This window comes from Trematomus bernacchii, unplaced genomic scaffold, assembly GCF_902827165.1.
Source record: "Trematomus bernacchii unplaced genomic scaffold, fTreBer1.1, whole genome shotgun sequence".
NCBI classification, from domain to species: domain Eukaryota; kingdom Metazoa; phylum Chordata; class Actinopteri; order Perciformes; family Nototheniidae; genus Trematomus; species Trematomus bernacchii.
In genome coordinates, this window is record NW_022987801.1 from 2,736,203 (window position 1) to 2,750,366 (window position 14,164).

The 14,164-nt window shown below is 40.7% G+C and overlaps 1 protein-coding gene and 2 non-coding genes across 4 annotated transcripts; all 3 read right to left on the minus strand.

Moving 5' to 3' along the window:
- Nucleotides 1–372: 372 nt before the first annotated feature.
- On the minus strand, nucleotides 373–10,264 carry shtn2 (shootin 2). Of its 2 annotated transcripts, none has more exons than XM_034150006.1 (17): nucleotides 10,145–10,264; nucleotides 8,616–8,665; nucleotides 8,197–8,257; nucleotides 7,884–7,978; nucleotides 6,683–6,863; nucleotides 6,421–6,518; nucleotides 6,134–6,215; nucleotides 5,561–5,655; nucleotides 3,460–3,603; nucleotides 3,206–3,359; nucleotides 2,601–2,727; nucleotides 2,424–2,482; nucleotides 2,110–2,201; nucleotides 1,582–1,602; nucleotides 1,435–1,488; nucleotides 1,201–1,336; nucleotides 373–706 (listed from the first exon to the last, which is right to left on the minus strand). In XM_034150006.1, the coding sequence occupies exons 1-17, from the start codon at nucleotides 10,176–10,178 to the stop codon at nucleotides 558–560; spliced, it is 1,632 nt and encodes a 543-aa protein (XP_034005897.1). In that variant the 5' UTR covers nucleotides 10,179–10,264; the 3' UTR covers nucleotides 373–557. The 2 variants fall into 2 exon arrangements, with proteins under 2 accessions (XP_034005897.1, XP_034005896.1); XM_034150005.1 differs by having other exon boundaries at nucleotides 2,110–2,204.
- On the minus strand, nucleotides 9,532–9,614 carry trnal-cag. The gene has a single exon. It is a non-coding gene; the product is annotated as a tRNA-Leu (tRNA).
- A 981-nt stretch (nucleotides 10,265–11,245) lies between the features above and the next one.
- Nucleotides 11,246–11,328, minus strand: trnal-cag. Its single transcript has one exon. It is a non-coding gene; the product is annotated as a tRNA-Leu (tRNA).
- Between the last annotated feature and the right edge of the window lie 2,836 nt (nucleotides 11,329–14,164).

Here is a 14,164-nt window from a genome sequence, read left to right on the forward strand (position 1 = left end):
GCCGACACCTCGGGAGAGAAGTGGGTAAAGGCATTCATATTATAGCCTTTTTTTATGGCTCGGATATTCTTCATGTATATTCTGTAGCATATAAAATCATGAGACTTGCACTTAGATCATCTGAAACCCAAAAAGCCTGATATGGGACATTAACCACAGCTGAATGAGTTTCATTTCCTTTGACACGCAACAAGTACGGGCTATTTGAAGCCGACCTGGGTTAAACAGCTTTTGGAAGAACGTTTTTTTGTGCGTTCTTCTCTAGGTCCAAATGTGGGATTTTATAATGTTTTTCAATGAACACGTCCCATGTGGTACTCTCTGGACAAGTCAAATAAAATGCACTGTTTTCTGACATTACACAAAAGAGACCAAGATCAACCCACATTTTATTGTAACTGATGAATCAAACGGTGCATAGATGTATTAATTAAATAAATCTGCCAATATGCATTCAGTTTCTTTGAAGTAAAACAAGAGATATTCAGGATTCTTGCGGGACCCTGCAATAACTACAGCACTGACAATGGGACTTCCTGAAGCTGCTCTCAGTTTTCTCATCCGAGGATCAGTGCTGATGCTCGGATGCGGGAGTCTCTCTTCTCTCGGTTCTGCTTCAGCCTCCGGAGCACCGGGGCGCGGCTGCTCTCTCCAGCCCAGGGACAGTCTCCTGCTGCTGGGACACACTGAGCACCGGTCTGAGGCTCTGAAGGAAGAGATTATCTCCAGTTATGCACGAAACCAGACAATGAGAGAAGACGGTTGCAGTTGACCACAATGATATGATAAAGCACTTTGTTCTGATGATTAATATTGCAGAGGTTAAAATACTCATTGCGTGCAGATCAAATGTTGAACCTGGAGGGGAACTGATGGCTACTTTTCACTTTTTATCTTTCCTTTTAAGTACATTAAAGCGTTTTTGCGTGACTCTTTTAAAATGTTATATGTCACCGTGCATTACCAAGTACATTTGAATGCAATTACAATAAAAGCATGAATTCACTCAAAGTATAAAACGAATATCTCCAAACATTTGAAAGCTTTAACTTGCTTTCTGTTAAAGTGTATGTCGTGCTCTCGTGCTAATGACTAAAAACAGACTGCTTGTAGACACGCAAGAACCTACAAAAATAGCAAACCAAAATCCATTGAAGAAATTCCAAAAAAAAACGGACAAAGAGGACAATGTGAGTGTACCCTGTGTTTGGTCCTGCTGGTCCCCCATGGCTCTCCTCCTCCTCTGCAGCACCTGCAGCAGCTCCGCTTCGCCAACATTTCGGCCCATTCCCCGTCTGGATGGCACTCTGCGGAGTTTCTGATGTTTCATGTTGTCCTGGTGTGTATACATGTTACAAAATGTTTGTAAAAGTGGAATAAATTGCTGTTTGTCAAAAGTGTTTTGCCTTTGCAACACTAATCTGAGTCCATTACCAGCATTCCTTTCAGCTCCACGATAGCTGACTTTCTGTTTTCACTCTTCTGGTCCTGCAAGAAGATTTGGGAATATTTGGGAATCCTGTGTCAACTGCTTAATAATACAAAATAAATTCAACAATTGGGAATATGAGGCTAACTGACCTTCCACGCACTGTCATCTTCCTGTAAGCAGAACAAGTCAGATTTGAGACGTTAGTATTTATTACTTAAGGTTTTTTTTCTTATACAAGTTTCTCTGTTCATATATAAATGCCACACAATGGGGAATGTAAATGAGCGAATACATTTAAAAAGTATTTGTGAATAAAGAATGGTTGAGCAACAAACAGACGTGTAATCACCGCTAAATGCACTTTTATACAGGGGTATCTACTCCTGCACTTTAGGTAGCACTTTTATCTTCTCCTGCACTTTATATATCGTAGCTGCTACATTGTACTGCCATAAATGCTTGTATGCTGCTCGTGCTCTTTCTGCATGTCATGTATTTATTTTTGCTATGTATATAAATGTCATGTTCTTGTATGTTGTATGTGACGGGAACTGCGGATGGAAATGAGCTTAAAGCTAAAATCCGGCTCATTTACGCTTGTAAGCATTGTTTTGTTTTAAAGTGTTCATCGATGTGCACTGTCCTGGTTCAAACGGTTAAAAATACAATTGATCCACCTGTACTCTCATGATGGGCCTCAGGACGATTCCTTTTTTTATTCTCTCCATCATTTCATCCACCGCTCTCGTCTTCATGTCCAAAGGTTCTGCTTCTTAAAGATGAGAGATGGATGAAATATTTTAAAGGACTTTGAGAGCATATAATGTGTGTTTAATTGAAATAGAAGTACAAGTATTGTGTTTTGAGAAACCAGAAAGAAATTGTCATATAAATCTGAGAACCCAAAAACAGATATACATTGAGGATAAATCATAGCTTCTGAGTAAAGTAAGCGTATTTGTTATCGTTGCAGTTGAAGTGTGAGACTCACTGTTTTGATCGGCTTTGCTGGCGCTTTCTTGTCTTCTGCTTCTCAGGAAATCAAGTGTACTTGGCACAGAGAGGTCAAAGGTGTCATATTGTCATACAATTCATGATTTAAAAGCAGTCATAAGGGTGTAAAAAGCCTCTGATACAGTATATACACAATGATGAAGACGGTTCATACTTGGTGACAGCAGGAGGGGGGGGAGGAGGTGGGGGAGGAGGAGGTGGAGGAGGGGGTGGGGGAGGGGCAGCAGGAGTGGTTTTCTCCTCTTGTTCATCCTCCTTCAGTGTATCTTGTAACTGTTTCACTACAAAAAAAGACAGCGAAAACATTCCTGCTATTAGTATCATGAGCCAAGAGACAAATCACCCAGGAAAAACTAAATGATATTAAATCATGGAATTTGTACCACTCAGAATAATTTTAACTTTGAACTGCGCTGACCAGATAACAGCTGTGTTTGTATGTTTGTATGAACCACAGAGCTTATGTCGGAAAGCTAACCAAAAAGGCTCGAGTCCAGGGAACTGGAAGTGCTAAAATGCTAATTCATTGCCGGGTTAAGGACTTATTCCTTCACCACTGTATTAAGCTTTAAATTAAGCTTCTTCTTTTTTTTTAATGACCACCAATCACACACTAGTGTCATTAGCTAATGGAAGCCAACACTGGTGTTTTTTGGGGTGTTGCATGAGTGTTTGAGAGTCAACATTTAACAATATTGCTTCTGACTGTATTCTTCCATTAAGCATGTGTGTGCAAAGGTCTCCTCTTCTTGCAGCTACCTTCCTCCTGGAGCTGAGTGACAGTGCTGTTAGCCTCAGACAGCTGCGTCTCCAAAGTCTTCCTCTCCTCCTCGCTGCTCTCCAGCTCTGCTCTCAGGTTCTGCAGCTCAGAGACAATGCTGCTCTCATCCCCAGCGCCCTGACTCGGTTTAACCTGAATACAGGGATGAAAGAAACAGCATACAAGATGAAGAACATAAATAGACCATTTCAACTATAGCATGACACACTCTTTTGATCCCATCTGCACACACCTGCTCCTGGTAGAGGCGCCGTATATCACACAGTGCCGTGCTGATGTTGGAGATTTGCTCCAGCGCCCGCTGCAGCTGCAGGCCGGTGTCCGAGCTCTGCTGCGTCACACACTCGCTGTGAGCCGCCTCCTTCTGCACCAACATCTGAGACACACCAAATTCCCATTGAGACATCTTTAAACACTTCTTTATGATTATCTGCTTCTACGAAAATGGAAGAAGAAACACATTAATGAAAACGAGCCACAATTAGAGCAGCGATTTAAGTGAGATCTGACTGGCTGGTTGTTAATGTTCTCCCACCAGGAGGTTGTCATGATGCAGGGGAAGTGTTTTCAAACTAGTGTTTGACTGAACAATTACTTGGAATTACAAATCCATTTCATTGAAGGGTACGAACAAACAGGATGAATTAGCTGTGAGACAAAGCATCATTTTATCCACATTATAATAAGTGGCTTGTGAGAACAAATGCCTTAATTCACGAACAAAAGTAGATTCTTTCTCCACCGTGACAGATAAATACACAAGCAAGAGCTATAAGTGCGGCTTTGAGCTGATGAATGAGTAAAGTGCAATCAAAGTGCAATCAACAAACATTTTGACCTTCGCATGAGCTTTTGTGATATTAAATATTTGTATTACTGTTAAAAATGTGGATATTAAGCAATCGGATTATAGATATATTGTTAGTAATTTGCAAACTATTTTTTTCCCTCATGCAGCAGACAACATGTGAAAGACTTACAGACGCAAATTCAAGAGACAGGGTAATACATGCAGTCAAGTCATAAATAAACAAGTGACCTTAAAAACCTTGAAAAATGTGTTACCAGTAATTGTAAGCCCTTCGTAAATTGAGTATATAACACAGAAGGCATGATCTCAGTGTATTCTGACCATATTGGATTCATAAACGGACTGCAGACACTTATGAGAGCAGCTCGGTGATCAGAGAGCAGGAAGTGTGAGAAAAAGTGGTTTTCATTTCTGTGTTTCTACTGCGTCTGAAGCAGCAGGTTTTAGTGAGCTCTGCGTCAGCACACGCTGCAAATTACACCGCTCTCATCTCGGGTCTCCCTTCAGCAGAGAGCAATTTTCACACAGCAATTAGTACAATTATTTCATACACACAAACACACAGTCAGAGGGACACAAAGAGACAAAGCCCTACACACCAAATTGTTTCCTGTTTTGAGGCCCTGCGTCATTATACCACCGGCATCACAGAGGAGAGGTGTGAATGGTTGGTGTTTTCAAAACACATGAAAACAGACAAATAGTAGTGCACACAAGAGGCATTCAGCACAGGGGGGTCTTTTACCATGAATTGAGAGCAAAGGGGGGGGGGATTGTGTGAACAGTTGGGGGTCCTTTTCACAGGTAAGGACCCCTGCGAGGCGGCCCATTGTGCGCCTGTCCGGTAAATGGAGGACGCTGCGCACAAAGGCGACAATTGCTACATGCTCGGAAAAACATAAAGGTGTCAGGCAAAGACAGGTTGTGCTTAAAAAGCACTATTCTCCTTCAGCCGCGGTGATGACCACTAATTATGGGATGGGGAGGGGCTAAATGGGAAGGGAAAGGAACAGAGATGTTTTTTGAAAGAAAAGGCCTTCATTATAGGAGCAGCTGGGGGGTGTGTGTGTGTGTGTTTGGGTATGTGGATTCAAGTGAATTGGTGTTTTTAGAGCTTGTGTACGAGTGTGTGTCTGCTTTTGTCTTGTGTGTGTGAACGCTTTGCCGCACACACAGAGCCTGGATTTGACCAAAGTGTCATCGGTGTGAAAACAGAGAATGGAGATCCCTTCTCCTGTCCCGCCACATCAGCTGACAGCGGAAGTGTGTGTGTGTGTGTGTGTGTGTGTGTGTGTGTGTGTGTGTGTGTGTGTGTGTGTGTGTCTCCCTCCTCTTCCCCCCGTCTGAGAGTCCGTCTGTACGCCATTGCCGCCCGAAGGTCAACCAACGCTCCCGTGGCACGACCTGTCACCCTTCAGTATCTATAGGTGTGGATGTGTGACAAAATGTTTTGTATTGTGCAGAAAACACACACATACACACCGAACACAAAAACAAAGACAGCCATGCCACGCGCTCACACCTGGTGGGCGAAGACTTCAGCGTGCTGCCGGAGGCCCTGCTCCAGCTCCAGCTTCTGAGACATGTCCGTGAACTCATCTGTGACAAGCTGAGAGACTGCATGTACACACACACACACACAAAGACAGAAAACACAGAAAAATAAGTGGTATTCCAAAGAAATATAAAAATGAAATACACTGAAATGATCCACTGCTTATCAATAGATCAGTCAATCTGCAGAAACTGAAACAATGATAACCATGTTTAGTCAATTATGAAGCAAACATGCCATTTGTTTTCTTATTCAAGTCTCTCAATTATGAGGATTTGCTGCTTATTGTATTCAGCGAAAAAATCTCAAATCCTCAGTAGCTTAAATTGTAAAACCAATTGTGTTTGTTTTTGTAATTCGGTTGAAATGAAGTTTTAGGTTTTGGATTGATGGTTGTACAAAACTAATAAAAAAAGGTGTCTTTTTCAGAACATTTTAGATTCTAAAAAAATCATATCCAATTGTTATTTGGTTGAAAAAAATATGGTTAAAGAAATGAATTAAATTATTATTTGGATTCCAAGTGTGATTAGGACTCACCTCGTTTGATTTTATTCATGGTCTTGCTCTGTTTGCTAATTTTCCTCAGGATGGCCTCTTTCTCCTCAACCTCCAGAGCTAGCTGAGAAAAAAAGCCAGGTGATATAACACTAGGTACACACACACACGCACACACACGCACAGACAGACACACACACAACACACACACACACACACACACACACACACACACACACACACACACACACACACACACACACACACACACACACACACACACACACACACACACACACACACACACACACACACACACAATGATGTACCTGTTCTGTGAGGTGGACCTGCTCTTTTGTCAGATCCTCCACCCGTTGCTCCAGCTGCAGCTTCTCAGCCAGCAGACCGTCCACTGATGCCTGCAACTCTGACACACACACACACACACACACACACACACACACACACACACACACACACACACACACGCACGCACACACACACACACACACACACACCACAGATTATACCATTTTGTATTTTCTTTACCAGGCAGACAAAGCAATGGCAGTTCTCCCAGTGTTTCCTAACCTGCGATGCTGGCCTGACTCTGCAGCAGCGTCTCCTCACCGAGGTCGAACACGTCCTCACCGTTAACCGCGGGGTCGGTCTCCTGGTCAAAGGTCAAGCCATCGAAGTTTTCAGGGAGCTCCGGGATGAGCGGCATCATCATCTGGCTTTTTCTCTTCAGCACTTTGTTCTCTTTGGTCACCTTGGCAACAAGAGGAGACCAGTGTGAGTGTGGAGGCTGCTGTGTGTTTGTATTGAAATCTACTGAAAATGACAAAGGTTGGAGTAAATCACTCGGTGTACAAGTCGCAGTTTCCCGCTTCTTACGTTAAGTCTCTTGACATGCCAGAAGAGCAGAGGAAAGGACATTGGAAATAAGGAAGGGAAGAGAAAGGAAACATAGGTGAGAGGTGGGGGAAAGGGAAGAGAAAGGAAACATAGGTGAGAGGTGGAGGAAAGGGAAGAGAAAGGAAACATAGGTGAGAGGTGGAGGAAAGGGAAGAGAAAGGAAACATAGGTAAGAGGTGGGAGGAAAGGGAAGAGAAAGGAAACATAGGTAAGAGGTGGAGGAAAGGGAAGAGAAAGGAAACATAGGTAAGAGGTGGAGGAAAGGGAAGAGAAAGGAAACATAGGTGAGAGGTGGGGGAAAGGGAAGAGAAAGCAAACATAGGTAAGAGGTGGAGGAAAGGGAAGAGAAAGGAAACATAGGTGAGAGGTGGGGGAAAGGGAAGAGAAAGGAAACATAGGTGAGAGGTGGAGGAAAGGGAAGAGAAAGGAAACATAGGTGAGAGGTGGAGGAAAGGGAAGAGAAAGGAAACATAGGTAAGAGGTGGGGGAAAGGGAAGAGAAAGGAAACATAGGTAAGAGGTGGAGGAAAGGGAAGAGAAAGGAAACATAGGTGAGAGGTGGGGGAAAGGGAAAGAGAAAGGAAACATAGGTGAGAGGTGGGGGAAAGGGAAGAGAAAGGAAACATAGGTAAGAGGTGGAGGAAAGGGAAGAGAAAGGAAAAAGGAAATAAAAAGAACATAGGAAAGTGAGGAAAGGATCATAGCAAAGAAAAGCAAAGGACACAACATAGGGAAGGAAATGACAGGAACAGAAAGGATGGTAAAGGAAAATGACAAGTACTGACATAGGGGGGAAATGAGAATTTAAGGAAAAAGGCCACAAGGTAAGGATTAAGGGAAGTAAGGGTCAACACTGCAGCTACAAAAAGGCGTACTTTGACAGCCAGCGCCTCAGCACTCTCCCTGCAGGAGCGCTCCATCTGGAACTGCATCTCCAGAACATTTATCTCTTTCAAGAGCTGATTCGACGCTGCAAATTAAAAGGGAGAGAGTCATTTAGAAGAGTAGATTATTTGTATGTGCGCATCTACATTTATTGTAGCCTTTCTTATTTTTGTCCATGCAGTGGAGGCTTAATGTTGTCTATAGATGTGAAATTGAGAGTGACACATGCTGGGATAGTCTCCACCCCCCATATGGTCCTGAATGGGGACAGGCAGGTGAGGAAAAGGAACAAATGATCCGCACCTTCCTCCAGTTCAGACAGTCTCTGGTTAGCTTCATCCCTCTGAATTTCCAGGATCTCGCACTAACAACAAACCAGGAGAAAGAGATTAATTATGTCACAACAAATTGATGCATTTGATTGTATTTAGATCGTCAGACTGTTGCAATCGTATTTTTCAAGTTTGTAATAAAGCTTTTTATTTTATCCTGCAATTTTTTTGCTTTTGGAAATGTTTGCTTTATTTATTTTTGTTTAAAAATGTGAATTTAAAGAACAATTTTATGTTTTCTGTTTAACCAAAGTAAGCCTTTTAGATTTGTGTGATTTCTCTTTTTTACCCTCACATAGAAAGAAGTAATTGGACTTTGTTTCCATTTCACATCACATAACAAAGCGACATTAATTAAGCAGTTTTACTTCCTGTCACTAACGATTATACCTGAATGTCTCCCTCATCATCGGAAGATAAACCCCCCTCTCCGTCAGACTCTGTGGGGGAAAGGAAATCCTTTTATCTACACACAACAGACGGATTGTCAAACGGGCCGTGGCAACAGAGACGACGCTCTGCTGGGAGGCGAGATCATGGAAGATTCTCACATCCTGTCAACGTGACAGAGAGGGAACTTCATGAGGTCGTCTGAAGGAGATCGGCAAGTAAATACAGGAAGTGAAATCATGAAAAGGATCCTGAAAAACACATTTCACTTTCTGTCACCTCCGACTCATAGGAGTGTCTGTCTCCTACTTCCCTTTATTTGAAAACAATAAGAGCTCAGATATCCTAAAGCTAAAGTTTGACATGTTCAGGAAGATGTGCTAACTTACTGAAGGATAAATGGGAACCTTGATATCCTCCAAGAGAAGCAGAAAGTCGAGCAGCATCTCCATGATTTAAGCATTTAATGTATTATGCCTATAGTATGGACATGTTGGAGAGTGTGTTTTCTTCAAGTGTTATTGAGGGGATCTCAAAAGGTTGTTGTCAGAAGTGGGATTCCAAAAGAGGAAGTTTTCCTTACACTGGTCAAAAGTCCATCTTAATCATCACAGTCTAGTGAGGATTTATAGCCAAATAAAAGTTTTTTTTACACTTTTTGAATATAATTCTATGTAAATATTGATCATATTAGATTTGATGTAACAGGTAAGTTAGAGGACGAGGCGTTTGATCTTTTCCCCTCTTTTCATGCAGTGGAAATAGAAAAATGTAGACTCTGTAAACTCGGACGGACAACACTTATTATAACATCAGAAGGCAATTTATCTATTATAACTTGTGTATAATCCCTGTATATAAATGTTGAAGAATCTGTTTGCTTCAAGTGTTAATTAGGTGGTTCTCAAAAGGTTGTTGTCAGAAGTGGGATTCGAACCCACGCCTCCAGAGGAGACTGCGACCTGAACGCAGCGCCTTAGACCGCTCGGCCATCCTGACATAAAATGTGGTGTCATCACCTCTAAACACAATCAAAATGATAATATACGGTTCATTTTTCTTGTTTATTTTCAGTCCATTTATCTTAGTCAAGGTCCAATAGCTTGTACCAATCAAAAGGTACAAGCAGAAAGTCAGACTAACACTGTTTTAGTGTGGGTTAAAACACACAAAAACAAGATAAGTGAACTCTATTTGGCCGGTAGGGTAATTTTTGTTTGCCAGGTTGTTGTTTCCAGTCTTTATGCTAAGCTAACTTGCTGTTGCTTTATATTTGGAGATTGGTATTACTTTTCTAAATAATAAATCAGTGTATTTCCCAATACAAATACAAATTATAAAACCTGTTTATATTGAATGAAAGATGTTTTTATTTTCACTAAATCTCCAACATTAAAGAAGTAAAACATTTAGATGATCTTACTTAACAAGTCCACACTAAAAGAACATGAATTATTCAGATACAGAAAACTGCAAAGGTCATCATGTAAATAAACTTAAGTATCTCGGCAGCAGTTATCCAGTCTTACCTGACTCTGCAATGTCCTCACTTTGCATCCACATCCTGCCGTATGCAACGTTTTTAGCTACAAACTAAATCAAGGAGCACATTTTAGCATAACAAAAACAGCTCTCTGTTGGAGCCGCAGTGTTTAAGGAACCAAGTGGGAATCTCTGCTTAAACCCTCCCCCACTGGCTCAATTTCGAAAAGAGGAAGTTTTCCTTACACTGGTCAAAAGTCCATCTTAATCATCACAGTCTAGTGAGGATTTATAGCCAAATAAACGTTTTTTTGACACTTTTTGAATATAATTCTATGTAAATATTGATCATATTAGATTTGATGTAACAGGTAAGTTAGAGGACGAGGCGTTTGATCTTTTCCCCTCTTTCCATGCAGTGGAAATAGAAAAATGTAGACTCTGTACATCACATGTGTCAAACTCAAGGTCCGGGGGCCAAATCAGGCCCTTGGTGGATTTAATTTCGGCCCGCAGGATATTTTCTAATTACTATTAGATCTGGCCCGCCGGTATATTGCACGCACACCTTCACTCAACCCTGAGGGTTTCCTCAGCTCAGAGCCTGAGCCCAAACATTGATGAACTTGCACCCAAGATGAGATGCCAAGTGTCTGGCTTGAACTAGCATCACAGCAGCAAACTGTCTCACGACAACAGGGCAGGTTTGTTTCTTTGAGGGAAATCGTTTTTTTGAAGCTGTTGTTGGCCTGTGGAAAAATGTAATCATAAGAAATGACTCCGGAAAATCTGCAGATAGAGCCATAAGAAATGAATGCAACTGATTATTTAATGTTTAATGTTGTTTTTATAGGCAATAATTTAAGCTTCGTTAGTACCAGGTTTAATATGTGCAATAAGTTCATTTCAATAAGTTTTGCAATAAACATTGAACCAGTCCGGCCTTCGACTACTACTGATTTTTTTATTTTGGCCCACTGTGTATTTGAGTTTGACCCCCCTGCTGTACATGAATGTGGTCTCGGACGGACAACACTTATAACATCAGAAGGCAATTTATCTATTATAACTTGTGTATAATCCCTGTATAGAAATGTTGAAGAATCTGTTTGCTTCAAATGTTAATTAGGTGGTTCTCAAAAGGCTGTTGTCAGAAGTGGGATTCGAACCCACGCCTCCAGAGGAGACTGCGACCTGAACGCAGCGCCTTAGACCGCTCGGCCATCCTGACATAGGAAGTGATGTCATCACCTCAAAATAAATTCGAAATAATGGAAGAAAGACCATTTATAGTTACATTTCAGTCCATTTATCATTTATCAAAAGTCCATCTTAATCGTCACAGTCTAGTGTGGATTTATAGCCTAATTTTATATTTTTTTGGTGTACTTATAAGGCAATATTGATTATATTAGGTTTTGATGTTACAGGTAAGTCAGAGTACAAGGCGTTTGAACTTTTCCCCTCTTTTCACGCAGTGGAAATAGAGAAATGTCGCCTCTGTACTTGAATGTGGTCTCCGAGGGACGACACTGTCTCTCTACTGCAAGATCAATGTCACTCAAGCAGCCGATGTTGTCTTTTTTCTCCTCTATTAGCATCTGTGCTCAGAGTTCATGACCTCTGAAACACCAGAACTGCCAAGGGGACCAAATTCTGGGTGATAATTCAGGAGATGACAGTGGCAGTGATGACACACATCCGTCCAATGTGAATAATTTAACAACTTCGTGTTTTATTAATTCCAGCGGCCTTCCAAGAGCTTACTGCTACGAGTATGCAGAGAGTTTGTGTCAGGGTTAAGTACTACTTACATTCAACTGTTAGAGGTTGATTTTTGACAGCTTGGTGCTCCAGATGGACTCTGTTTGGTCTGTGACGGCAAACAGGATTTAAGATGAAGGACAGCATCTAAAAAAAAAGGATAAGTTACTCTATATTGTTAGTGCTTTCAACCAATCCCATGAAAAACCATTGTGTCACACTTGAGTTCTTACTGAAGATCTTTAAAAACAGCTAACAAATCAAATATATTTTTCAGTATCAGTCATTTCTGTAGTTTTTAAATCAACCATAAATCAAACCGGAGAAAATTACGCATTTGTTTGGGACTATTTTCAGCTGTTGATTAAAACACATTGGTTTATTGGTGTGGATTTACAGAAGCAGGACATATGTGAGGTTAACGCCCAATAAAGAGTGCCTGCGTTCATTGTAATGAATGTGCACATGGGGCTTTAGGTTATCTCTATCAAATCTAAATATTAAAAGCCCATGTTTAATTGTGGCGTCCAATTGCTGAATAGGGCCGGAGCAACCGAGCGGTGTCCAAGCATCCAATCGACTTCGATAAAATAATACTTCGATGTTTTGCAAATTAGCATAATGTGAAAAACGGTAAAATGACTAAAACTGTTGAAGAGTGGAGTATAGCAACACCAAATTTGGTATACAGAATCAGCGGAAATTAGATAGTTCAATCAAAAAACATGGCCGCCACCAATCAAAACGTCATCGCAAAAGGCGGGGCTTAAAAGGAAATGTTCATAACTCACCAACAATTTATCCAATTATCCCAAATGTATGTGGGTATGTTAAGTCCATTTTGAGGAATAAGCATACCAAAGCATTATTACCCTGACCCATAGGGGGCACCAAAAATACCACACATGTACAACTCTAAAACAGATGGACATCCTTTTAAGACATTTGAAAGACGTGCTTTTGGGGGAGTATTAACTGAGATGTCAAGTATCATAATGACTGAGGAATGTGGGCGTGGCCTATGACGTTTGCAGCAAAAACATGGGACGAAAAATATGTTTTAATTATTCCTGGTGAAAATAGGTGAAATCGAAAGTAATCAAAAGACCTTTCTTGAATTATTGCTTTTGAATCACCTTCAACTTGCAGGTGGAAGCCCAGCTGAAGGATAAAAAGCTGCTGCGATTCATGCCCGTGACGTCCTTGTGATTTAATGAGTCTTTTCTCTCTGTGTGTTGCTCTCTTTTCAGGCGCCACCTGAGCACCAAAACCTCCTCCAGCCTGTCACGCCGACCTTTACTAATGATTCTTCACCATGTTAATAAAGGTGCAATCGTCACTTAACATTAACCGTTGTCTGGTGTTCTTGCAGTTGGCGACATTGTCGGAAAACTCCTCATTAAAACTGGCACTTTAGATTCTGGTTTAATAGAGACGGATAAGAGAGCAGGATTCATTTATGAAAACACAAAGACTACACAAGGCTCGATTTGGGTTTGGCTTTGGCCTCCGACACTTTGTTTAGTTTCATTTCTTTTCATCTCTATGGACATTTAGCATTTTGAACATTTTCTGTAGTAACTTTCTGTTACAGATTTGTTGACAGTATGACACAAATGGTTAATAAAAAATATTTAAAAAATATATAATGCCACAATATCCTTTGTGTCATCACATCAAAGTTCATTCAAAATGATAAAGTATTGATAAAATAGTATTAAGTTTCAGTCCATTTATCATAGTCAAACGCCGATCTAAATTATACAATTCAACCATGTGGATTATATGGATCATGTGTTTACCAACAGCATGTGATTGTTTACAACCGAGCACGTCTCAAAAAGTTGTCGGAAGTGGGATTTGAACCCACGCCTCCAGAGGAGACCTCTCGGCCGAGAACCGCTTCCTTACATAGGAAGTGATGTCATCACATAAAATCGTTTCAAAATTATAAAATATTGATAAAATAGTATTAAGTTTCAGTCCATTTATCATTGTCAAACGCTGATCTAAATTATACGATTCAACCAGTATATAATTAAGTTGACATTTGTTACTAATTAAACAAAAGGTAAAACGTTGTCCTTCATATAAACATTAAAACAATTTTTTCTTTTGCATAATCATACATTAATACAATTTATAATTATATTTGCTCTCAACCTACAAGTATTAAAGCTTTGAGCTTGACAACTCTCTATTTTAAGCTTCAACATTCAAGATATGGTGAAAGGTTAAACATATTACTCCAAAAATAAAGTCCCAGATATAAAAAAACCGAGTAGAAAGTAGGTCACTGAGAA

Excerpts from the sequence above, each read along its gene's own strand:
- shtn2 (XM_034150005.1), bottom strand. The coding sequence starts at position 10,178 with ATGTGGATGCAAAGTGAGGACATTGCAGAGTCAG. Across the intron at positions 2,728-3,205 it reads CACTCAGCTCCAGGAGGAAG|TGAAACAGTTACAAGATACA; the intron begins GTAGCTGCAAGA and ends CTTTTTTTGTAG. Across the intron at positions 1,603-2,109 it reads GGCCCATCATGAGAGTACAG|GAAGATGACAGTGCGTGGAA; the intron begins GTGGATCAATTG and ends TTCTGCTTACAG.